Raw genomic sequence first — 22482 nt, forward strand, 5'->3', positions numbered from 1 at the left:
ATCGAGCCAGTTGAGATCCCAATCGAAATCATCCGAATGTTCATATGATAGGACAGGACAGGACATGGATGGGCAGGTGAATAGCGCTATCGACGTCATCGAAAGCAAATCGGATGCTTAAGTTACCTGATTCATTTATATTGATAATACGGCGAAAGGGAATTCAGCCTTGTGGGGCCAGCAATAGTATGGTCTAGCTGTTCACCTGGTATGATTTGCGACGATGTTTGGTCGGTGAGGTGGATGGTGGATATACTTTGGACTATTGATTTTGGTCGAGTTATGGTTCCGATGGGAGAGTCAGATGGAGGGAAGGACCACGGGGATTCTATGGATGATTGGGAGTGCCGACATCCCGATCATTTGAATCTAGACCGGGAGAAGAAGAAAACACAAAAAAGAAAAGTCTGTGATGATCGTCGCGACCGTTGGCTGGAACTTGGAAGATCGCCTGATCCCGTGGCGTGGTGTGTCTCCTCCCATTTGACGGCCGACCGAGTCCAGATCCTGACTTTGGCTGGAGTCCACGGATCTATTGATTCTTGTCGGACATGCTGAAAGACTGAAAGTGCATAGTTCCATATCTCTTCTTGTTACATGGTTATGGTCCTCCCACCGCTTGTTCAGATGGACAGGATGCGGGGTGCATTGGATATCCGACGAAAGAATTAAGTCATCGAACAGCGCTGCAGTCCAAGCTTCTGCATCAGCGATCGGCTCCTAGTCTAGGCAGTTGTCAACACCCAACATCCTAGCGCCTTGTCAAGTCTGAATAATGGGTGATTCATGGATGCTGGCGCCCGGTTCCGTGGGACGCCGACTGGCTTGATCCAGGGCGAATGGGACCATCCAGTACACCAGTATACCTACTAAACTAGCTGGCAAGTCACGCAACAACCCTTTCTCGGCATCCCGGATCGTCAATGGTGAGCCGTTGATCCTCCTCCCTTGTTATCCCTCAGGAAACCTGAAGGCTGCCGATCCTTCCACCTCACCCTCTGGCTGTCCTGCTAGGGGTCGATCCTCCGTCCTTGTTCGCCCTAGGAACGCACCGGATGCCATTTCCCGTGCAAGTCGAACTACCTGCTTCCTGGTGATAGGCCAATCCCGGTGGGTGACTATGTACTCTGGGCCTTGGGTGTCACACAACCTTTCTTGGCGTCGGGGATTGGTTGAAGCTCGGTCTGAATGCGTTGGAAAAGTTGGTCGGGAGCTATACTCAGAGGTGGTGTAGCCAGGGTTGAGGACGAAGGAGGGCGGCCTACTTCATGCAGATAAAATTATGACGCATCTGGGGAACCCATCCTCCCTGGTGGGCTTTTCCTTTTCTTTTTTCTTTTTCTTTTTCTTTTTTGAGTCCTTAGACGGAATTATCATGCCAGGAAAAAAAAAATCCAAGAAACTCTGACGCAAGAAGCCATGCACCCCATCGGTTGATTCGGATTGGTGATATGGTTTCAATGCTAGACAGGTAGCCTGCACGAGCTGGACTTATAAAACCTGGTCTCGCTCCTGGTTCCTCTCCCCCTACATAGATTGTAACTCATCCTCGATTCTACTTCTGAATACCCACTCGGGCTGAGTGCAGCAACATACACAGCTCCCCGTGTTCATCCATCCATACATCCTACCAAATAGCCCTATCTTCCCCTCCTAATACCCCTACCGGATAAAACACAGGAAAATCCAACAAAATGGTGTCCAGTGCCGTGGCCCGTCCCATACAGCTGGTCTCGCGCGTTATGCAATGGACCAGCGCCGTCATCGTCATGGGCATCACGTCCTACTTCATCAACAAGGGTCCGCGCGGTCAGCATCTGATCTTCACGGAGGTTATTGTACGTCCCCCCCTTCTCCCCCCATTGTTTCTGTTCTACATCGTGGAGCCATGCAAGTCCATACTGCAGACAAGGTACAGGATACTGACCATAAGCCAAAGTCCACATTATCAGTCGTCTTCTTCCTTCCCGCCTTCGTCTCGCCGTTCATGCCCACCGCGCTGGGTAAATTCGTCCTGCTGATCGACGTGGTGTTTTCGTATCTGTATGTCTCACCCTCCCCCTTCCCCTGAGTTCATCCTCAACCTACAGTATAACATTGCATGTCTGCTAACCACGATGAAAATTCCAGATGGCTCACATCCTTCATCTTCGCCGCCCAAGACTACAATGAATCAAACTGCTACTGGAACTCTCCTGCGCGCGAATCCTGCTCCAAGAAGAAGGCCAACGAGGCGTTTATCTTTTTGGCTTTGTACGTTCCCCTCCCGTCACCTTCTTTTCCCTTCCTCCCCTCCCCTAGCGACATGGATGAACGGATGAACTAACGTCCAAAATCCAGCATCTTCACCTTCTTCGGCATGTTCCTGGAAGTCCTGGGCCTGTGGGCCTACCGTCGCGAGAACCCTACTCCTCCGGTGCGCGAGAAGACGGGCGGTGCTCACGGCGGTCCCGCGGATGCTCCTGTTGCGGAGGCTTAGATGGACTGACCTGCTTGTCTGGCTGGCTGGCTGGCTGTCTGGCTATCTGTCGGGCGAGGCTAGTAGACTTCGTCACGATCTACTTCCGCACGCTGACTAGGTCTTTGTCTGTATGCAAAGACTTGGCCAGTTGAGTAGGTGGTGAGCAGGTTTACGTTGTGTATGCTGGTGTGGATGTGAGGGGGGTTTGGGATTTTCATCCGATCCTGTCCTCTCAGGTTATGTCTTAATGCTGTGATTGATTATGAGGAGACATATGCTCGATGCTTATGTTTGGGTCGATTTCGTTTCTGATACCATGTCATGTCTAACGACCATTGCGGTCTTGGTAATTTTAATTATATTAATTGAATATATTGCTCGATGAATCGGTTCTTTTGAGATTGAATCTGGTACAGGAGGTTAAAAGACAAGATGTCAGATAGATTGACAAGAATGTTGAATTTCTATGTACATTCGAGGTAGTCGAGTTTGAGATTTTGGTATGATTTGGCAGACAATCATAAATGTCTCTAGATGCGTCGTTTACCTGCGTTGGGTATACTGCGGAAGAAACGCTGAAAGAAGGATCAAATGCTTGGGAACTCCACATCTCTGTCATTGTGTCTGAGATGACCACGACAGTGCTGGTTCGGTACTTGGCAATGATCTGCGATCATATGCTTGCTCGTCTAGGTGCCATGGTGCGCTGAAGCTTCTTCTTCTCTTCGGTCTCCTCCGGGAGAGGCAGTGACCCCTCGCTCTTAAGCTTATCAAGGAACTCTTTGCCATAAGCATATCCAACCTGGTAGATCTCGTCAAACTTGCCGAAATCCAGTGTCCCGTATGGATCGATCGGAGGCCGCATGTATAAACAGCCCACAGTGTTCTTGGCTCTTTCAAGATTGTCAATTGACGACACGTACGCAAGTCGTGCTTGGATCTCGGACAGAGTTGGGGGGTTAGGGCATGATGAGAACGGGTTCCAACGGTTGATCACAGCCCAGATCCCGGACAGAGAATCTCCGTACCCTTGTGGAGTATTGTCGTCTAGAGATCCGACGTCCACCGCGAAGATTACATCAGCTCCCAGGCTCTTCATGCGCGCCACCGTGAGGTTGTCAATGTACCCGCCATCAAGAAGCATGCTGCCTTCGTCACAGATCGGAGGGATGAGGCCGGCCAGCGACATGGACGCGCGCACGTAGCGCCAAGTATAACCCGACGAGTGGAATTCGGCCCGTGACTTGCTGATATTGGTGGTGTTGCAGTAGAATTCCAACCAAAAGTCTTCGATCTGACTGTCTCCGAAGGTTTTGAAGATTCCGCGGTTGAACTCGTGGCCAGTGGTGTACGAGATGGAAGGATACGTCAAGTCCAGGGCAAACCGCCACATGCTACCCATACGCCCTGAAAACTTCTTGGCGCGGCCGTACATGGGAACCACGTCGGCGTCCCGGGCATAGAGCGCTCCAATGAATGAACCAATAGAGGTGCCACCGATGATGTCGATAGGAATCCCGGCTTCTTCAATCGCCTTGATAACACCCACATGAGCGATACCCCGAGCACCACCTCCTCCAAGAACCAGCCCCACCGACCTGCCACAAAGCCGACGGGCCAGGCGGTGGAAGTCGCCCTTGAAAGGTGCATCCACGGCGTAGAGGGGAGTCTGACGGATTCGTCGCGAGGTGTATTTCTGGATCTCGGCCTGCAGGACCTGAACTCTCTGCTTCAACACCGTGCCAAAGCGCTTGGTCTGAGTATTCGAGGGTTCGGCGGTCAGTCGAAAGCTCATCTGGATGTGGTGATGACCACCATTGATCCATACGCGGTTTTTCAGCCATCTTCGAGTCAATCCCGGGGAGCAATAGCGCTCGGAATGAAGTAGCACCAATTCCTTTCTGGCGGTTGTCTTCATTCCAAGTAAGAACCTCTCGTATTCTCCAATGCTCGGCGAAGAATCAGCAAGACCAACAAGCAAGATACAGTCCGCTTGCGTGATACATGTCTGAGTCCAGGGAGCATTCACGTTGGTGTCGGCGATATAAAGCACCATCCCGTACTTCTCCTCGAGATCGGCAAGGTACTGAGATAATTTGAGCTTGCCCATTTTGCTAAAAGCATGTCGTCCCAAGTGATTCAAGATAGCCGCCTGATTGAGGGACGTGACACCGTTCATGACGCCAATTTGATGAAGCGCATTTAGCAGGCGATGGCCAAACTCCACTACAGGTACTCCACCTGTGACTGGAAGAATACAGACTGTGCGGAGATTTACGGTCGAGGTAGCTGTTTGGACGCTGCCAGTGTGACTTCGCTCGTTGCCCTTGTCGGAGAGTGGATGCTCCACCAAATCTCGCATTCGTTGGGCAATGAGCTTAGAAACTTGGATGGTGATCCCGGGGTGTTCTTGTGCAAGACTGTTGAATAGAGTCCTAGGGAACTTGGCCAATTCGGTGTCTCGAATAGCGTGGAGAGTGCCTGGCCGAGTAGACTCGGTCATGACTTCCAACTCACCCACGCTTTCTCCCTGGCCGTATTCCCCGACGACAGTCATCTTGCCATTGCCGCCCTCGAGTACGGATCGAAGACGACCGTTCAGAACGAGATAGATCGCGTCGCTCTCGTCACCTTGGTGGTATATGACCTGGCCTGCACTTACTTGCACCCACTCAAGAGCGAAATCGATGTGGAGCAGTAGTCGAGGGAGAAGGCTGGTCAGTCTCTTGGCCAGGGTCAGCAGCGCAATAGGATACCGTTCCGCGATTCTTTCCAGAGACGCTCGTGGGAGGAAACCCACATACACGTCTGTCTTCGCAACGACATCTGTGTATGACCGATAAGACGCGACCGCTCCAACGTAACCCTGGATGCCACCGGGCTTGATCATGTAAAGCGAGTTCCGGGACTGTTTCTTTCTCTTGGGATCATTGGTCGAGCTCGCCACACCCGGGACGCGCGACGCGCTTGTGTTGGTCCGCCTCAGTGCAGGGAAGAATTCTTCGCGGGATTGGGCATGAACTGGTCTGGACGCTCCCACGAGATCTTCCGCTTTGTCGGACACAGGAACTCCCACGTCCAAAAAGCCGTCAATCACATAGTATAACCCTGGGTGGCGTTCCCCTTGCTCCACAAGGACTGAGCCTTGAGGGAAGTAGACGATCTCTATATCATTGCGAAGTTCTTCCCGCAGATTGACAATAGGCGAAGTTCCCCCGGCACTGGTTACAGACATGGACATCATGGACTCCGTCTCGCCATCGCCCGACCCATCATAAGGATCAATGAAGCCGAACGCATTGTTTGAGAACACTGCTTTCTGGCGCCGGGAATCATAGGAGAGCAGTTTAGGGGACGCATCCCCAGAATGGCTGCTCTTACGCAGGACATCGCGAGTGCTTCCACTCAGGCCGATACCCTTCATGATACAGTCCAGAATCGATTCTCGGAAAAGGGCATCCTCGTCAACAGATTCCTTCCGGTGAAAAGTCGAAGGTCGCGTCGGCATGATCGGGGACCGAAAAGGGGAGGGCTCTTTTTCGGTAAGAGGGCTGTACAGTTTAGGGGCTAGGTGTTCATATCTAGGGCCGAATCTAGAGAGTTGGATGGTTGTCAAGAGATCACCGGGGCTTACTCCGGCAGTCTCGCGCTCACTGGCAGTGTCTTGCACACTCGATGTGGCTGCACGCTTCGGTGCTGTCATCTTTGCGTGGAGAGCAGCCTCTTTTCTTAAGAAACTATTCGATCGGTTTCTTCGTCCGCTAGAAGGATTGTGCAACGCGATACCCTTGGTCACTTCCTCTGGGCCCAGACGATCTCGTTCTTTGATGAACTTATCCTTGAGCCGGTCCAGAGCCGCTCCGCGCATGTCATTCGGCAGATCGTGGGTGGTATACTTGGTCATTTGCTTTTCAATCCCCAGAACCTCGTTGGTAAGTCCGAGATAGGAATGCGCTGTGGCAAACGACACTCTCTGAAGGCGCGTCAGGATAACCTGAACAATGTGTGCAGTCGCTTTGGGATAAACTCGCGTCAGACGACGAAACGCGCTCGCCGGAATGATCGCGATGGTTGTGTCTACCATGGCCCGCGCGACGATGTCCGGGTGAACAGACTTTCGACGCTTCTTTCCCCGTTGCTTCCCCGTGTCGGGCAACGGGTCTTGATTCGACGCGGTTTGCCCATCCTCCAGATTCAATGGGGGCACCGCTGGCAGAAAGTCACCACTACCATGAATTTGGGAAACTGACCCTTGACGACCTCTGGTAGGGCCAGGGAAAGGACTGTCTCCTAAGCCTCGAGGACTGGTCGGAACTGAATCGGTTAACCGGACAGGAGCCGGGCCTACGCTAGAAGTACTGGAGGATAAGCTTCCGGAATCCCGCAGCTGAATGTCCTCGGTGAAAAGCGACAGGATTGAGAACAAGGACGACATCGAGGCCCCGTTCTTGACCTCGGTGAGGAGCTGGTATCCTTGCTTCCCATCAATTTCATGTTCTTCTTCCTCCGCGGACGATTCGCGACCGGGGCGGATTTGGTCATCATCGGGACCAAGCTTGCCCTCCCGAATGGATTTCACGAAGATCTGAACCAGGCCATCTACGACGAGACAGAAGCCTTTTTCCTCTTCTAGTAACAGTGTTTCGCCAGCGATTAACTTCCTAGTCTGCATGGTGCGGGTCAATTCGTGGAACACGGGTCGCTCCAGGTAGCCAAAGACCTTGATGGCGCTCAGGAATTCATCCAAGTAGTTGGCCAGGCCCGGTTTGGAATCACCTTCTTGGATATCGGGGAAAAGATCGAGCTGGGGTTCCTTGCGTTGCGGCTCGGGGGGCAGGCGGCTGTACATGTTCAAGAACCGGTATCGAATAAACCAGCTGATGGTCGACACGACAGCCAGCACAATCAGTAACCTGCCAGTTCATTCCATTCCGTAGTTAGCATACTGCAATATACAAGACCGAGGGAAGGCGGGTCCTGTTTTTATCTTCAGACTTACAGCGTCGTGAAATTCATGGTGAAGGTCAGGCTCATGGAAAAGAGTGTAAAAAGCCATGTTGGCAGTGTGATGGTAGAAAAAGTGATGACCCAGTACAGCACGCTTGGAATGACATGGAAAACGAAGGTAAACACCCACGATATCCACCCCACCATGGTTGATGGTGTCGGAGGTGTCACTGGCGGGGGCGGAAGGTGAGAAACAGGAAGGGGCGAGGACAAAAATAGGCTGGCGGCTATGGCAGGAGACGAGGTGGTGAAGGACAAAACGGAGGTCGAGGAAGACGAATCCGCGAGGGCAGCGGCGTCTGCCATGACGCTTGACAGACAGCCCAAGGGCTAAAGCCTGGAAAGCCTGGAACCCGGAATGGGGACTCAGGCCGCTAGAGCCAAACGGAGCTGGACCGGTGAAACTGAGGGGAAACTGAGGCACGAGAATGCCACCCAACAACCTCACTGTACGGGAAAGCGGCGGATACTAGGAGGTTCCGAAGAGGGGTAATGCTGCAGTCGACATGTTGACTGAGGAGAAAGTCGAAACGTGCATGGGAAGACCGTGATGGCTGGTCGTTAATCCCTCGGCCAGAAAGCGGAGGTTGCAGCTGCGGCCTGCACGCCTTGCCCGTTTGGGAAGACCCGCAGTGCCGCCCTGCGGACGCCGTTGGGCCTGTCTGACGTCATATCTGCTCTTAACCAGGCACAGGTTGTGCAGGCAGAATGAGACTCACTCAGACAGGAGGGAGATCATCTGGACTTCCAGCCCCAAAGACCACGCCACGAACAGGTCGCTTGGCTGTTCCCCTATGGCTTCCAACACTGTAATGATCCTTATGCTTGCCAAGGCACCTGGCCACAAGTCACTATAGAAGTGGTCCCTTCTCTAAGTCAGGCTGAAACCATCCAAGCGACCTTAGACCAGCCGTTCTCACATCAGCCATGAGTCAGATGTCAAGAGAGATCTGAATCGCTACTAAGAGGACGAAGCCCAAAGACATTATGCTGCTAAATTCATTTTTTAAACCTTACAAGCTGTTGAGAATAATATATTTTCCCGCGTATAGTCTGTGCTCATTATCCTCATCTAGATATAAAACCCTCAGACAGAGAACTCGGTATTTAGAACCGGACTACCGGGCCTTAAACCCCAGATGTGAAACAAGTTCCTCTGCTTTACCGGGCGAAGAACTTTGTAAGCTGTCGGTGCACCCCAAGGATCAAGTCTAATGAGCCTGCTTGTTGGCATTTATGGCTGTGTTTCAAATCAGCCTAGCATGAGGCCCCTTCTAAGCGCCTTGGGCCGCGGGTTCCTGCTCTATAGAAATAGACCACGCAATTCTAAAAAGTAAAGAATAAAATGAAAACACCTACCTATCTCTAATGCCATATTTCTTTTTATTTTGGGTGTAAATCAGGTGTAAGATGCGCATGACAGGCTAGATACTAGCTTTTAAACAGGATGGTTGTGCATTCGGCCATCCTAGTAACCTAAAATTGGTGGCGTGTCGCTGGCGTTCGGTGCCTGTTGGGGGAGCCTGATTCATATTTCTAGAACCTTTGTTTGAGGAACAGAGTATCATGGGATTCGAAGTCGATTGAATCCAAATATTATGTGTTGATTGGATTTATTTTGTCGCTGGAACTGTATATTTTCAACACGAATTCTCAGTTTGTTTCTTACTTTATCATATCTCATTGCCCCAGTTCCTATCTGAACCCACTCATGTCTGCGCATTGACCTAGAAACCGGGTAGAGTTGTCAGTGTTGTGGCCCTCATCCTCCTTGGACACGCACTGGATATGATTATGGACAAGGTTGTTATTCTCTTGCAACACAAAGATGCTTCCCCTCAGTGTAACCTAGAAAAGCCCCACCAAGAATCTCAGGGATCACCTGAATAAACTTACGGGACAATAATGTAGATACTGTAAGATAGTCAGTTTGTGACAAAGAAAGGACTAGCAGTGCCATGGTCCATGGCTGGTGCATATTTTTGGCCCTCTTTCTTTCTTTTTCTGCCGCAGGTACTCCGCAGCCTATCCTGGCTATCCTCGAGTGATGTGGTTACACATATTCCCCCAAAAGGCAACTTGGCCCCTCCACGTTTCTTCTGATATTCTTTATGCAATCAAGTTTCTGTTACACAGTACGTCTCAACTGCAAGCTGCAGGAGGCGGGAGTAAGCCCTACCAGGGAATTGGGTTTCTTCGTCTTGCCAAAAGCCCAGATAGTACGTTGTGGCGTGATGCTAGTATCCTTGCAATGCCATCACTCCAATAACCATCAGTTGGCTTTGTTCATCTTATTAAATGTAGATATGTGGTCGACTGGAAGATATGATATTCATAATCCCTCTCTATGTAGTGAAAATGCACAGCGTAGGTACATCTCGCCATGCAGGATTTCATGATCAACACAACAGCCAAGGTCAACGGCCCTACGTTCATGGTAAATACCCTCTCCGCTGGGAATCCCTGCTTCTCTGACCAGATATAGGTTGTTGTTTGGGGAGCAACACTCCTCTCATGCATCTTCCTCACTGCGCGTATCTATGCCCGCATCTCCACTTTCCGCCGCCTCTGGGCCGATGATGTACTGGCTGTGTTGGCATGGCTATCCCTCCTTGCCCAAGCGATTATCTGGCAAACACAGATAGAATCGTTATATATCCAGCATCAATTGATCACAAAAGAATACTTGCCGACACCCGAGATCATGGAAGATCTTCGCCCCGTGCTCCGCGCTCAACTAGCCGGGCTTTTCTTCTTTATGCTCTCTCTTTGGTTACTGAAAGCGTCGTTCCTGATATTTTTCCGTCGACTCGGTTGCTACCTCTATCCATGGAACACCTGGTACTGGTGTGTCGTGATACTGGTAGCTGGAAGCTGTGCAGGATGCTTAGGTGATATTGACTATAAGTGCCTGATGAAGGATCCAGCATGGGCTTATGGTTAGATTCCCTGGCCTATCATCACTCTCTTTGAAATATTAACACAGGACTATCCAGAAAATTGCACCGCATCTTCAGCCGTCAGGGTCCAATTCCGGAGTTTCTTTATCAACGGGATATTGGATATCTTCAGTGATGTACTGAGTATGTGTCTTCCCTGAGACCCGAGTCGAGATACGGCATACTGATCAAATTCCAGTAACCACACTTCCAATAGCCCTTCTTTGGAACGTGCGTATGCCTTTATCTCGAAAGCTCAAGTTAATGGGCCTCTTCTCCCTGATAGTAGTGGTGGCGATCTTTGCAGTCATCCGCATAGCTGCTGTGGCTGAACCGCGCCATTATTTTGATGCTATCTGGCTGTGGATGTGGAGTTTAATCGAGTGTGCCACTTGTAAGTATTTCTTCTACACCACTATCTAATCGAAGGCGCAGCTAACCATCAGCGTTGATGGAAGCAATTGTAATCGCTGCCCTGGCCTCGTTGCGTCAATTGTACGTGAAACAGGACATTGTGCAAAGCTCGGCGCCATCAAGTGACGGCGACAGTTCTGCCAAAGACAGTAATATATGGTTCTTCATCCCCCGCAGGAAATCCTCTCAACAGAAAATGGCCGTCAGCCGTTTGTATCCGGTGGATGTGCAGCCCTGAGCGAGTGGAATCACTGGAATGATAGGCCTGTATGGATACTGGTGTTAGGATGATCCCTCCTTTGGACCCTATGATTAGCGTGGACAGCGTTAGCGTGTGAAATTAAAATAGCGATGAACAAAGACAAGGAGGCGTGTTCCTGATATAGATCAAGATCCCGCCCGCTGTCAGGGGGAGCAACTGATCACCGCCCATTTTTTTTATCTCCGGCCATTTTTCTGCCCGCCCGCCGGGTCTTGGCCGCCCAACAGGCTGGCGTTCTGGCTTGTCTTGTCGCTGATGTTCTCTGGATGCTTCCTCCTTCTCCCTCTACCACCTATTCCTCCTGGTTCTGTTCGTCCCATTTCTCCTCGCCCCCTTCTGTCTTTCGTTTGTCCATCTAGCTGTGGCCTTGGCTCACAGGCCCGCCACGGTCATGTTTCAGGTACGTTTGTTTGGTCCGTGATTCTTCCCACCGCCGGAATCACTTATTTACGGCCTGCCTTAACCGCTCGGTCGGTGTCGGTGTCGGTTGTTTGTTCGCTTGGCTAACCCTGTATTTTTCTATTCTACAGCGCCTTCGCGAGGCGATCGACTCTCGAATCGCAGAAGAACAGGCTCGTCAAAAATCCGCCCAGGATTCTTTGTCCCGATCCAACTCCGCTCGCCAGCCCTCCAGCCGCAACCTGTCCCCTAGCCGACGACCGAACCGTCCGCGACGAAACACCGGCACCCCCGTTCGTGGCCCCGATCCGACGGAGTTCGAACCCGAGTTCGCCATCGGAGATGACGAAGGGTCCAGCAGATCGGCCACTCCTCAGCAGGATCCCCCGAGCAGTTCCAAGGGAACGCCGGAGCAAAATGCCGGGGAGGAAAAGTCCACTGCGGAGGAGTCGCTAAATGAAAAGGATGCGGCACCCGCTTCGGAGACAAAGCAGTCGCCTTCCGAGCTACCTGCGGAGGTTAAGGTGAAATTGCGGAAGTTGAGCAAGATGGAAACTCGGTATCAAGGTATGAGATGTGGCCGTTGCGGATCGTATCCGACTTATAACGCTGACTGATGCGGCCGGATCTTAGAGCTCCTGAAGGCATACCGGATGGCCCATACGCGCGTTCTCTCCATCGAACCATTCGAGGCCGCTCTCCGTGAAAATACCCCTCTTACGTCGATCGGCGATCCCAAGGCCTTGACGGAATATTTGAATCAGATCTCGTTGAAGGGGGACATGGTGGTGGAAGAGCTGAAGCGCATCTCAGCCGAGCGGGATGACTACAAGAAGAAATTCGAGGAAGCTCAGAAGGCCACGAAAGCTGCCTGGGATGAGGTTGCGAATCTGAAGAAAGATGGAAACAAGAGCGAGGAAGGCTCTTCGTCCAAGGAGGGCGATGGCTTGAGTGTTGATACCGCCGCCGCAAATTCGCCCTCTCCCGATATAACCGTGCAGTCTCCGACTCCGACATCCGCGTCTCGTTTCGCTCAGATATTCTCGCCGAAGCAGAACCCCGCGAAGCAGGCTGAGAAGTCGGAGCCTCAGCAAGAAAGCGAGGAGTTCTTTTCGTTTGACGGCGAGATCCCGCGATTGGAATCGGAGTTGAAAGAAAAACAAGAAGAGATCGAAACCCTCAAGACTCAGACCGAGAACCTGAAGCGCGACCTCTCGGTGGCACGTGAGTCGACCGAGGGTATGGTTCAGAACCTGGAGACTGCAACTCGGGAGCTCAATGAATTGCGCGATACCAAGGACACGCAGGAATCGGAGATCGAAAAGCTGAAGACTTCCAAGCAAGAAGGGATCGACGAGCTCAAATCTAGGCTTGTGGCCTCTGAAGAATCCTTGACGAAGGCTACTGCCGAAGTCGAGAAACTGAAAGATGATTTGAAGCAGAAGACGAGCGAAATCGAACAGCTTCAGGCTCAAGTTTCAGCGTCTGAGAAAGACAAGGAGCAACCGGAGCTTCAGTCGAAACTCGATGAAGTGAAGCAGGAGAAGGAAGCTAATGAGAAGAAGCTAGGAGTCTTGCAGAATTTGGTGGATAGTCTTCGCTCCCAGCTCAAGACCACGGAAGAAACGGTGTCTACCGTCAAGGCCGAGATGGAAAAGGAAACTAAGGACGCCAGGCTAAAGGGCATCACCGATTTCTTTGACGGCAGTATGCAAGACAACCCACAATGGCAGCAGGCCAAGAAACAGATCTTGAGTGGAGAAAAGACCAAATTCAATGAGCTCCGCGAGAGCCTGATCCCTCCTCCGAAGGAAGAGCCAGGTAAAACCCAGGCCTCGGAGCCGAGTCCTCCAGCTGCCAATGCCACTGCCAATTCTACGGCAGGCACTGGTGGAGGCAAAAAGAAGAACAAGAAGAAGAAGAAGGGTGGCAAAGGTGGCGAAGATGCGAGCAAAGCAGAGCCCGCTGCTGCGGTCGAAGATAAGCAGCCACCAGCTGAAGAACCTGATCAGAATGCTGCGAAACTGGATGAACTACAGGGCAAGATTGAATCGCTGACAAGCCAGCTTGAGGAGAAGGAGGCCGCCATTGACCGACTCAGCGTAAAACTCAAGGGTGAAGAAGATTTGAAGGAGGAAATTGAATCTCTCCGTGACGATGTGGTCAATCTCGGCCAGGAACATGTCGAAGCAAAGGACAGGATCAAGGTTCTTTCCGCGGAGAAGAATGCCCTGGAAGAGACCATCACCAAACTTGAAAAGGAGCTTACTGATCTGCGCACAAGCAATGCATCCCAGAGCGCAGACTCCGAAAAGGCGCACAGTAGCCTGAAGGAGGAATACGAAAGCCTCAAGGTTAAATTTACGACGATCGAAACCGAGCTCTCAGCTGCGCAGCAGCTGGCCACCACTCGGTTCAAGGACCTTACCGATTTGCGGGAAACCGTGCAAAAGTTGCAACCCGAATTGAAGAACTTGCGGGCTGAATCCGCAGAACTCAAGACTACAAAAGAAAGCTTGACGAGCAAGACAACAGAACTGCGAACCATAGAGCAGAAGCAGGAGGATCTGAGGGCGGAATTGAAGACCCTCAAGTCCACCGTGTCAGAGCGTGACACAGAAGTCAAGACGCTCAATCAAAAGATCCGGCAAGAGACGGACAGCCGCTTGAAGGCCGAGGAGCGGATGACTCTTGCGCAATCTGACCTGCGTTACTCGGAGAGCAAAAAGCAAGAGGCCGTGGAAACAAAGGAACGAGTTGCTTCTGACCTGTCAAGAGCTCAGGACGAGCTGAAATCAGCCAAGAACCAAATCAAGGAAGTGGAAAACCAGGCCAACAAACTGAACCAGGAATTGGAAAGTCTGCGGGAAGAAATTCACCTCAAGACTGCTCAACATGCCAGTGCACAAAGCTTGATGAACAGCATGCGCGATCAAAGTGCCGAAATCGGAATGCAGATGAAGGAAGCGAAGGAACGTTGCGAGAGCTTGGAGGAGGAATTGGCGGATGCTCACCGTCTACTGAACGAACGGACTCGGGAGGGAGAGACAATGCGCCGCCTCCTGAATGACATTGAAGGTCGTACCGAATCCAAGGTCCGCGATTTCAAGGAGCGAATGGAAGCCGCCATCGAGGAGCGAGACCGGGCCGAAGATGAGGCGAGTGCTCAGAGCCGTCGCCGAGCTCGCGAGCTGGAGGAACTGAAAGGCAAGGTTCGCGAAGCGGAGAAGGCTCTCCGGAGTGCTGAAGAAGACAAGGAAGAGCTAGAGAGATCCCAGAAGGATTGGAAGCGCAGACGTGACCAACTCGAGTCGCAGTCCGAGACATCTGGCAAGGAACTCAATGACGTCCGACAGGCAATGGCGCAGCTCCGCGACACTCTGGATGAAAGCGAAAAGCAAGTCCGTGAGTTGGAGAAAGAGAGGGCGGAGTATCGCAGATCTGTCGAGGAGGCCAACACCCGCTTGGAAAAGATGCGCAAATCCAACCGGATTCTCTCGGACGAAGCCCGCATGGGACAAAACCCCCAGTCTTCGCGATCTTCCATTGATTCCGGTTCTCGAAAAGCGCTCGCCTCTCCCGTCTCCAAGGATCGAAGCCCATCGACCCGGAGAAGCGAAACGCCTGGTGGCGCAAACGTCGACTACATCTATCTCAAAAACGTGCTCCTTCAGTTCTTGGAGCAGAAGGATAAGAATTACCAGAAGCAGCTCATCCCTGTATTGGGGATGCTGCTACATTTTGATCGGTGAGTTTCCTTCCCAGCCCTACCCAATATTCTTGTCCACTCGTGCTAACAGGAATCTAGAACGGATGAGCAAAAATGGATGTCCGCCATCATGTCGAAATAGGATTAATGTGGTTCACGTCGCCACGCCATCAACTTAGGGTATATTTGTAATATTAGTTGGGTACATAATATCTGCCTATTGGTGTTGTCTTGTAGGGCTCCATAACGACTTGCTTAGTCTCCGAATGTCAACGGCAGGGCGTCGCAACGAGACCTGGACCACAAGTCCAGACTATAAAGTGGGGCGACCGCCATCGTAGACCTCATCATCTTTAATCTTCTCTCTAACCACCAAACATTCATTCTGTCACCTCTTGTCCAAAGACCTCAAACCCAGCCATCATGTCTGACCAACCTACCCTCCGCCTAGCAACCCCCGAGGGCAAGTTCTCCCCCAGCATCAACCATCCCGCTCCCCAAACCATCTCCCCACATCCGCTCACCACCCCCCCATCTACCTCCCCTACCCCCCATCTACCTCCCCTACCCCCAACTAACGACCCCCAGACGTCCCTCTCATCCTCCAATTCATCCGCGAACTCGCCGACTACGAAAAAGCCCTCCACGAAGTCGAAGCCACCGAAGAGTCGCTTCTCGCGACGCTCTCCTTCCCCGACACCCCACCGCGGCGCGGCGCCGTGTACACCGCGCTGATCACCCCGCCCAGCGCCCCCAAGCCCGTCGGCATGGCGCTGTTCTTCTACAACTACTCGACGTGGCGCTCCGCGCCGGGCATCTACCTGGAGGATCTCTACGTGCAGCCCAGCGCGCGGGGGAACGGCTACGGGCTCAAGCTCCTCAAGTACCTGGCGGCCAAGGTGCTGGAGGTCAACGGGCGAAGGCTGGAGTGGAGCGTGCTGAAGTGGAATGAGCCCAGTATTAAGTTCTATGAGCAGGTTGGGGCGGTCGGGATGCATGAGTGGATGAAGATGATGGTGGAGGGGCCCGCGTTGGATAATTTGGCCCAGGGGGTGTGAGTTGTCTGTATTGCGTTTGGTTTGCTATTCCGGGATAGATTAAAAGGTTGGGTGTTGTTTTTGTTTATCATATTAGGGTTTGAGGAATGTTAGAGATGTTCTAGCTTTATTTGTAAGACATACTGCGGGGTTGTAAGGGAGTTCGAAGACCAAAACTGAGGTAGAATACGGTCTATAGAATATTAGGGTAGGTGATGTTACTTTCTTCTGTTTTTATTGTATACACGGGCATTCGAACAGGATGCGCTTGAAAAAAAAGACAAAGGATCCAAGACACCATGCGGGGATGTGGGGATGATTTTTATCAGGAAGTGGGGGAAACATGAGCATAGGAAAGAATTCAGTCAGTCATGTAGCTAGCTATGAAACCCCGAGTATTCGAAGAGACATGGATATAGATGCAGAGCATAGTTCATTATGATTGCAGAACAGTTGTAGGACGGTTTACAGACCAGTTACCCAAGAACAAGCATACATAAAATTTAGTAGGAGCAAGGGCAGTCAAGATCCGACATAATATGATATCAGCGGGACCAAAGGAGCGTGGGTAAATAGGAGCGCATATCTCTTCCTGACAGTAGTGGCTGAGTCCTCCACTCTAAAATAGATCCGAAAGCAAGAACAACAGCTGATAAGATCTGCCAACGCAAGGAGCGTCCATGCCGAATGATGATATCGACGGATCCACCGGTAGATCGACCAATTGTCCATCGCCAACGCGGATAACGTCACCTCAACTTTACCGGTTTGGGCCTTAGTCGGTTCCAGGGCTAACCCTACAAACAAGCTTCGTGACGTCGTCATCGGATACTTGGTCATAGCTGGCCGCTCACCCCGACCGCATCTCACGGTCGCCCCTTTTATTTTCAACCGTTCGCACGAATGCGATAGCTTCAGAACGGTATCAAAAACACGGAGCTTATGGATAAATAAAGCAACAAATCCTACCTACAGTGTGACTAATGTCTTCCACGGCGCCCAAAGATGATGCGCCCGCGCATCAAAAGAACAACCATGTGGACTACGTCATTCAATTCAACTTCAGTGGCACAGGTAAGCTCTCGCTACACGTTTGGAAAGCCAGCAGGATCTAATTGCACCAGATCCCAATCAAGCAACATCGCAATTGGAATCGCTACTTCGGAGACTATCGGAGGTAGGCCTGCAGACCGAAGTCAGGGAGGGAGATGAATCGACCGTGCTCGTCTTCGTCCGCGCATCGAGGAAGAAGCACCTTCGACATGCCGTCTACCAGTCGCGGTGAGTCGCTCAAGTGCCATTAGCAACTGCTTCTGCCCCAATGCCCTCCGTGCTGATTTATTTCCCACCAGCATCCGCGACTGGCTCTACGGAGTCCGCCACGACGAGCCCGAATCCGAGACCTCCGCCGAACCTCAAACCGAATCCGAACGTCTGCGTGTGATATATCATATGATCACAGTGCCCAAGGAAGCCGGCGGCGCCGGGATCAGTCCGAAACACGGGGAATGGGAAAATGTGCTCGCAATCTTTCCGCTCCACGATGTCGATACAAATAACAATTGCATGAGAGATTGGAGCAAGAAGACATTCTTGTCGCCGGAGGACTTGGATCAGATACGGAACACCTTCGGAGAAAGCGTGAGTTGGAGCCACTTTTTCTTCCGGCATGCAGCCTGGGCACTGTGACGCTAATGGCTTTATGCAGGTCGGGTTTTATTTCGCCTTCTTGCAGTCGTACTTTAAATTTCTGCTGTTTCCGGCAGTCTTCGGATTTTCTTGCTGGCTTCTGCTGGGGTCATACTCGATTATCTATACCATAGTTAACTCTCTCTGGGGCGTTATATTTGTTGAATATTGGAAGCGCCAGGAGGAGGATCTCAGCTGTCGGTGGCAGACAAAGGGGGCTTCGGCCGTTCGCGCGAAGAGACAACAATTCATTCCAGATAAAGAGATCCAGGATGAAAGTACGGGCGAAGTTCGAGGTGTATTTTCGGCATCGAGGCGGATGTATCGTCAGCTTCTCCAGGTCCCGTTTGCTCTGCTTTCAACGGTAGCCTTGGGCCTGATCATTGGGACGTGTTTCGCCATTGAGATCTTTATTTCCGAGATTTACAATGGGCCGTTCAAGACATATCTAGTAAGCCCTATAGTGATTCGCCTTGGCTTTTGAGTGATGACTGACAAAGCAGATCTTCATTCCTACTATTTTACTATCTGCTCTCATCCCGACCATGAGCACCGTCCTGGTAAATGCTGCGACTAGACTCAACGACTACGAGAACTACGAAACCCAACCGGCGTATGATGTGGCATTGACACAGAAAATCTTTGTGATCAATTTTATCACATCGTACCTCCCGATCTTCCTTACAGCTTTTGTCTACGTCCCCTTTGCCAGCCTCATTGTGCCGTATCTCGACATTTTCCAGATGACTGTTCGGCCATTCGTTTCCAAGGAGCATGCGGCGACAATGCATACTGAGTTCAACATTGATCCCGACCGTCTACGAAAACAGGTCATTTATTTCACTGTGACGGCTCAGGTCGTCAATTTTGCCCAGGAAGCCATCCTCCCTATGGTCAAACAGCATCTTCTCCGCAAATATAAAGAGTATAAGCGAAAGCAATCGGCAAAGACCGATTCGGACAGTGATTCGGACACCAAGCGCACCCCTGTCGCGCAGTTCGACGACGCCCCAGAAGAGTCTGCTTTCCTCAAGCGAGTTCGCAACGAGGCCGAGCTCGATGACTACGATGTCACAGATGATCTACGTGAGATGTGCATTCAATTCGGATATCTCGCCCTCTTCTCACCCATCTGGCCCTTGGTTCCCGTCTCCTTCCTGATCAACAACTGGGTGGAGCTTCGATCCGACTTCTTCAAAATCTGCGTCGAATGCAAACGGCCCTGGCCTCAACGCGCCGACACCATCGGGCCATGGCTAGAAAGCCTCGGCTTCCTCTCCTGGGTTGGCAGCATCACCAGCGCCGCCTTGCTATATATGTTCAGTACCGGCCACGAAGGGCCCAATGGCGAGCCAACAACCATCCAAGGCTGGGCCCTTCTCCTCACGATCTTCTTCTCCGAGCATCTCTACCTCGCGGTCCGCTATGCCGTGCGTGCCGCCATGGCCAAACTCGAACCCCCGAACGTGCGTAAGGAGCGCTCGGACCGCTACAACATGCGAAAGCGGTACCTAGATTCGACTCTCAGCACCAAGGTCAGTGACGACGAGGGCGACGAGGTCCCCTATACCGACCAGTCCCAGGAGGTCTCGCAGATCAGCCGGGCTACGTTGGAAGAGGACGCTCGGACCTGGTCTCGCCATGGCACGGACTCTACGGAGCGCTTCTGGATGCGCCAGAAGGGGTGGAAGGAGTCGGCACATGTCGGCTCGTCTATTATTCATGCCCTGTCGACTGTACAGGGTGACACGAAGAAGGAGCAGTAGGTGGCTGTAAAAGAATAGGTGGACGTATATGAGGATTGGTACAACTCAGACGGCCAATGAGTTGTGTTTTGTATCATAAAGTTCTTCGCAAGAGATATACTCGGTAGCCTTTCCAAACATTGGAGAGCTTGAATTTACAGCATACCACAAGTGGTGAAAAACATTCGACCACCATAAGTTGTGATGCTTCTAGCCTTGTAGTGGTAATCCCACTAATAACACATTTACTCCCAACCAGTTCAATAGTAAATATCTCTGATAGAATATAGGAAAGAAAGACAGATAAAAACAAGATTTGAGCAAGGGGTATCATCCATCAAGGTCCATTAATCAGAAGTCCAGCACGTATTCATATATCTCAACACATCTTTAGCCGTCGTCTGGACTTAGGAGGGAGTAAATGCTTTCAACAGCTGCTGAAAATACTGGCTTTCAGTATATTTCATTACCTGCCGCAATCGTTTAGCCAGCAACGTCGTTGCCTTGCGGCTTCCAGTACGAGCATCCAGGTCAGACAACGGTCCCCAGACACGTACTTCAGGTCGAGCAGACCCCACGATCTCCACACCGTAGATGATGTAAAAATCCCAGCGTTCACCAATGCTAATGCATCCTACCACTGGGGGCGGAAGAGCACCTTTGCATCGACGCTCCCACATCCAGGTTATCAGCCCCGCCATCCAGACACCAAGTTGCACTTGCGCTTCAACCAAGTTTCCATCAGAAGCCTTGATTTCGAAGCCGGGTCCGAGAAACCGTGCTCCGGTATGTGGATGAGTGATATGGCTGAAACATCGATCTGAAGACAGCGCAGCCATTCTTTCGTACTCGTCCGGCCATTCATCAGTTGGGAAACCGACCACGAGGTCGATTTTCCGGCTGTAAGTGTCCCGCGCGGTGTATCGAGGTTGGTATTTGGGATCGACAGTTTCCGTTTGACTGACAATCATATCGGGTTAGCGATAGAAAAGCGAGCTGGCAGATGATGCCTTACACGCTCCAGCACTCCAGCGGTAGTGTTCCTATCGCACATTGTAGTAGCGGGCGAACGACTTCAATAACCCATGAGCTCTCGCTTCGTAATTGAGCATCGCATTTATGTGACGCGGCAGAGACTTTGTCGATTTCGTGTGTTTCTGGTTCCCAGCCATCGTTATCCTCCGCTGTCAACAATGCCAGTAATTCTCTCGCAAGCTCACTTCCCGGGTCTGCCGACTCGTGAAGATATCTTATTTTTGGGGTCGCTGATGCTAGATTGGATTTAGTACGGGTCGGACTAGATGACGGTTGTCGGGACCTGTCGTTGGCCGTGATATCTGATCGTGTGGAACCCGAGGGGGATAGATCATCGGTGGCCACGCCCTCGATCCACTCTGTGATGGCGTCCCTCTCCGTGTCATCCATGTTGAAGAGACAAAAGGACATCATGCATACTTATCTCGGATGGTTAGTCCACGAAGAGGTAGGCCACTGTTGTTCTGGTGACGCGAACCCTCCACGTGGGCGGTATGCCATCTTTCCCCAGATCTTCTAGCGCCTCTAGTTGTAATATCACTGTACCATCGATAGTAGGAGCGGTGGTTCACGTTGCGAACGCGTGCAATGGGGATAGATGTCTTGAGGTTTTAGTATTTTCTTCTGTTTCTTTCCCTCTCTAGTATTCACTATTCGCAGCCGTTTATGTTGTTTATTCCACCCGTATAAGCCTCTGGACATCATTCTTTTGAATTGCGATGGATATATGTATCTACACTACAATAAAACCCATCGCCTACGGTGTATCTGCAAGCCCTGCCAGTATGGCTTTGGTCCACGACGTCTCGAGATGGACTCATCTACAGACTTACTATCAAGCTCATCCTAGCTCGCTTATTGTAGCTCTAGGAAAGACAGCAATAGTATGATTTATCGCCCACTGATTGGCTTCTATGCCTGACGGTGGTGTTTAAGGTACATCATGACGAGCCTGCTTGTAGGACTTAATGGAGTCGTGAAATAGGAAATCCGCCTGCTTTCTCTTATTATTCCCAAGCTTCGCTGCATAAGCCCAGATTAGTAATAAACATAATTTTAGTCACTCGGGGATAAGAACAGTCAGCATCCGGCACTGTTTGGTACCCCGAAATACGGTATGGTAATATAGTAGAGCCGAGCCATTGGGGACGCGAACACGAGGATTCATCACTTAGAATCTGAGGATATAGCCTCTCTTTCTCTCTGTTGATGAACTCATGCTCCCTCAAAAGCTGGCGACTTTGCCCCTAGCATACTCCCTACCAAGGTCCTGTCCCGCCGGTCGGTCAACTCGGCCCAAAGCGGCCAGCAGAACATGCCGGATGAGTCATCAAGCGGTTGGGGGCGGAGACCGCGGAGTTGGTCTCGGCGGGTTTCATTGGCCGGTATTCATACCATGACGGAAAACATCCAGACGCGTCTGCGGGATTATTCCTTCTAAGGTTCCAATTCTATTGTTTTGTGCACTGAGTTTTGATGTTACTTTTAAAAATGTCTGAAGTTCGTATCTCTGGATGCGTCTTCACAATTTTATAGGAAAATAAAATCCATATCAACTCTCCAGATCAACTCCTGCAGAGCGCTGGAATTCCGCGGGCTTCTCTCCGTGTCTGGACGAGGTGGCGTCATTCATTACCAGAACCGTATGGATACGGTCACCGCCCAGATCCGGACGCCGAATCAGTTTCCCACGACTTCCAGCCGCCCCCCAACCCACTTTTTCCCTTTTTCCCATTCTCACGTCACGCCCCCGAGTCTGACTGATCTTTTAACTAATCTTCCCCC

The 22482-nt window shown here is 51.4% G+C and overlaps 7 protein-coding genes across 7 annotated transcripts; 5 read left to right on the forward strand and 2 right to left on the reverse strand.

The window, feature by feature from the left end:
- Nucleotides 1-1694: 1694 nt before the first annotated feature.
- On the forward strand, nt 1695-2479 carry P170DRAFT_367107 (uncharacterized protein; the record flags this gene model as incomplete). Its single annotated transcript, XM_024844789.1, has 4 exons — nt 1695-1838; nt 1940-2043; nt 2131-2253; nt 2341-2479. The coding sequence occupies 4 exons, from the start codon at nt 1695-1697 to the stop codon at nt 2477-2479; spliced, it is 510 nt and encodes a 169-aa protein (XP_024700204.1).
- A 655-nt stretch (nt 2480-3134) lies between these two features.
- nte1 (lysophospholipase) lies at nt 3135-7615 on the reverse strand (the record flags this gene model as incomplete). The annotated part of the gene is made up of 2 exons (XM_024847904.1): nt 3135-7374; nt 7461-7615. The coding sequence occupies 2 exons, from the start codon at nt 7613-7615 to the stop codon at nt 3135-3137; spliced, it is 4395 nt and encodes a 1464-aa protein (XP_024700205.1).
- Nucleotides 7616-9828: 2213 nt separating this feature from the next.
- P170DRAFT_415749 (uncharacterized protein) lies at nt 9829-11154 on the forward strand. The gene is made up of 5 exons (XM_024847078.1): nt 9829-9905; nt 9954-10407; nt 10465-10551; nt 10607-10801; nt 10866-11154. The coding sequence occupies exons 1-5, from the start codon at nt 9852-9854 to the stop codon at nt 11057-11059; spliced, it is 984 nt and encodes a 327-aa protein (XP_024700206.1). The 5' UTR covers nt 9829-9851; the 3' UTR covers nt 11060-11154.
- Nucleotides 11155-11383: 229 nt separating this feature from the next.
- On the forward strand, nt 11384-15425 carry P170DRAFT_458543 (putative vesicle-mediated transport protein (Imh1)). Its single transcript, XM_024851804.1, has 4 exons — nt 11384-11483; nt 11614-12049; nt 12116-15230; nt 15291-15425. The coding sequence occupies exons 1-4, from the start codon at nt 11475-11477 to the stop codon at nt 15331-15333; spliced, it is 3603 nt and encodes a 1200-aa protein (XP_024700207.1). The 5' UTR covers nt 11384-11474; the 3' UTR covers nt 15334-15425.
- Nucleotides 15426-15543: 118 nt separating this feature from the next.
- On the forward strand, nt 15544-16399 carry P170DRAFT_415755 (GNAT family N-acetyltransferase). The gene is made up of 2 exons (XM_024847079.1): nt 15544-15654; nt 15780-16399. The coding sequence occupies exons 1-2, from the start codon at nt 15615-15617 to the stop codon at nt 16247-16249; spliced, it is 510 nt and encodes a 169-aa protein (XP_024700208.1). The 5' UTR covers nt 15544-15614; the 3' UTR covers nt 16250-16399.
- Nucleotides 16400-17092: 693 nt separating this feature from the next.
- Nucleotides 17093-19836, forward strand: P170DRAFT_440115 (anoctamin family protein). Its single transcript, XM_024849996.1, has 5 exons — nt 17093-17302; nt 17353-17509; nt 17581-17869; nt 17937-18368; nt 18421-19836. The coding sequence occupies exons 1-5, from the start codon at nt 17212-17214 to the stop codon at nt 19681-19683; spliced, it is 2232 nt and encodes a 743-aa protein (XP_024700209.1). The 5' UTR covers nt 17093-17211; the 3' UTR covers nt 19684-19836.
- Nucleotides 19837-20069: 233 nt separating this feature from the next.
- P170DRAFT_479449 (uncharacterized protein) lies at nt 20070-21087 on the reverse strand (the record flags this gene model as incomplete). The annotated part of the gene is made up of 2 exons (XM_024853676.1): nt 20070-20622; nt 20678-21087. 2 exons carry the CDS (start codon nt 21085-21087, stop codon nt 20070-20072), a joined length of 963 nt encoding a protein of 320 aa, XP_024700210.1.
- Nucleotides 21088-22482: the final 1395 nt, after the last annotated feature.

Source organism: Aspergillus steynii (genome assembly GCF_002849105.1).
Source record: "Aspergillus steynii IBT 23096 chromosome Unknown P170scaffold_8, whole genome shotgun sequence".
Classification (NCBI taxonomy): Eukaryota; Fungi; Ascomycota; class Eurotiomycetes; order Eurotiales; family Aspergillaceae; genus Aspergillus; species Aspergillus steynii.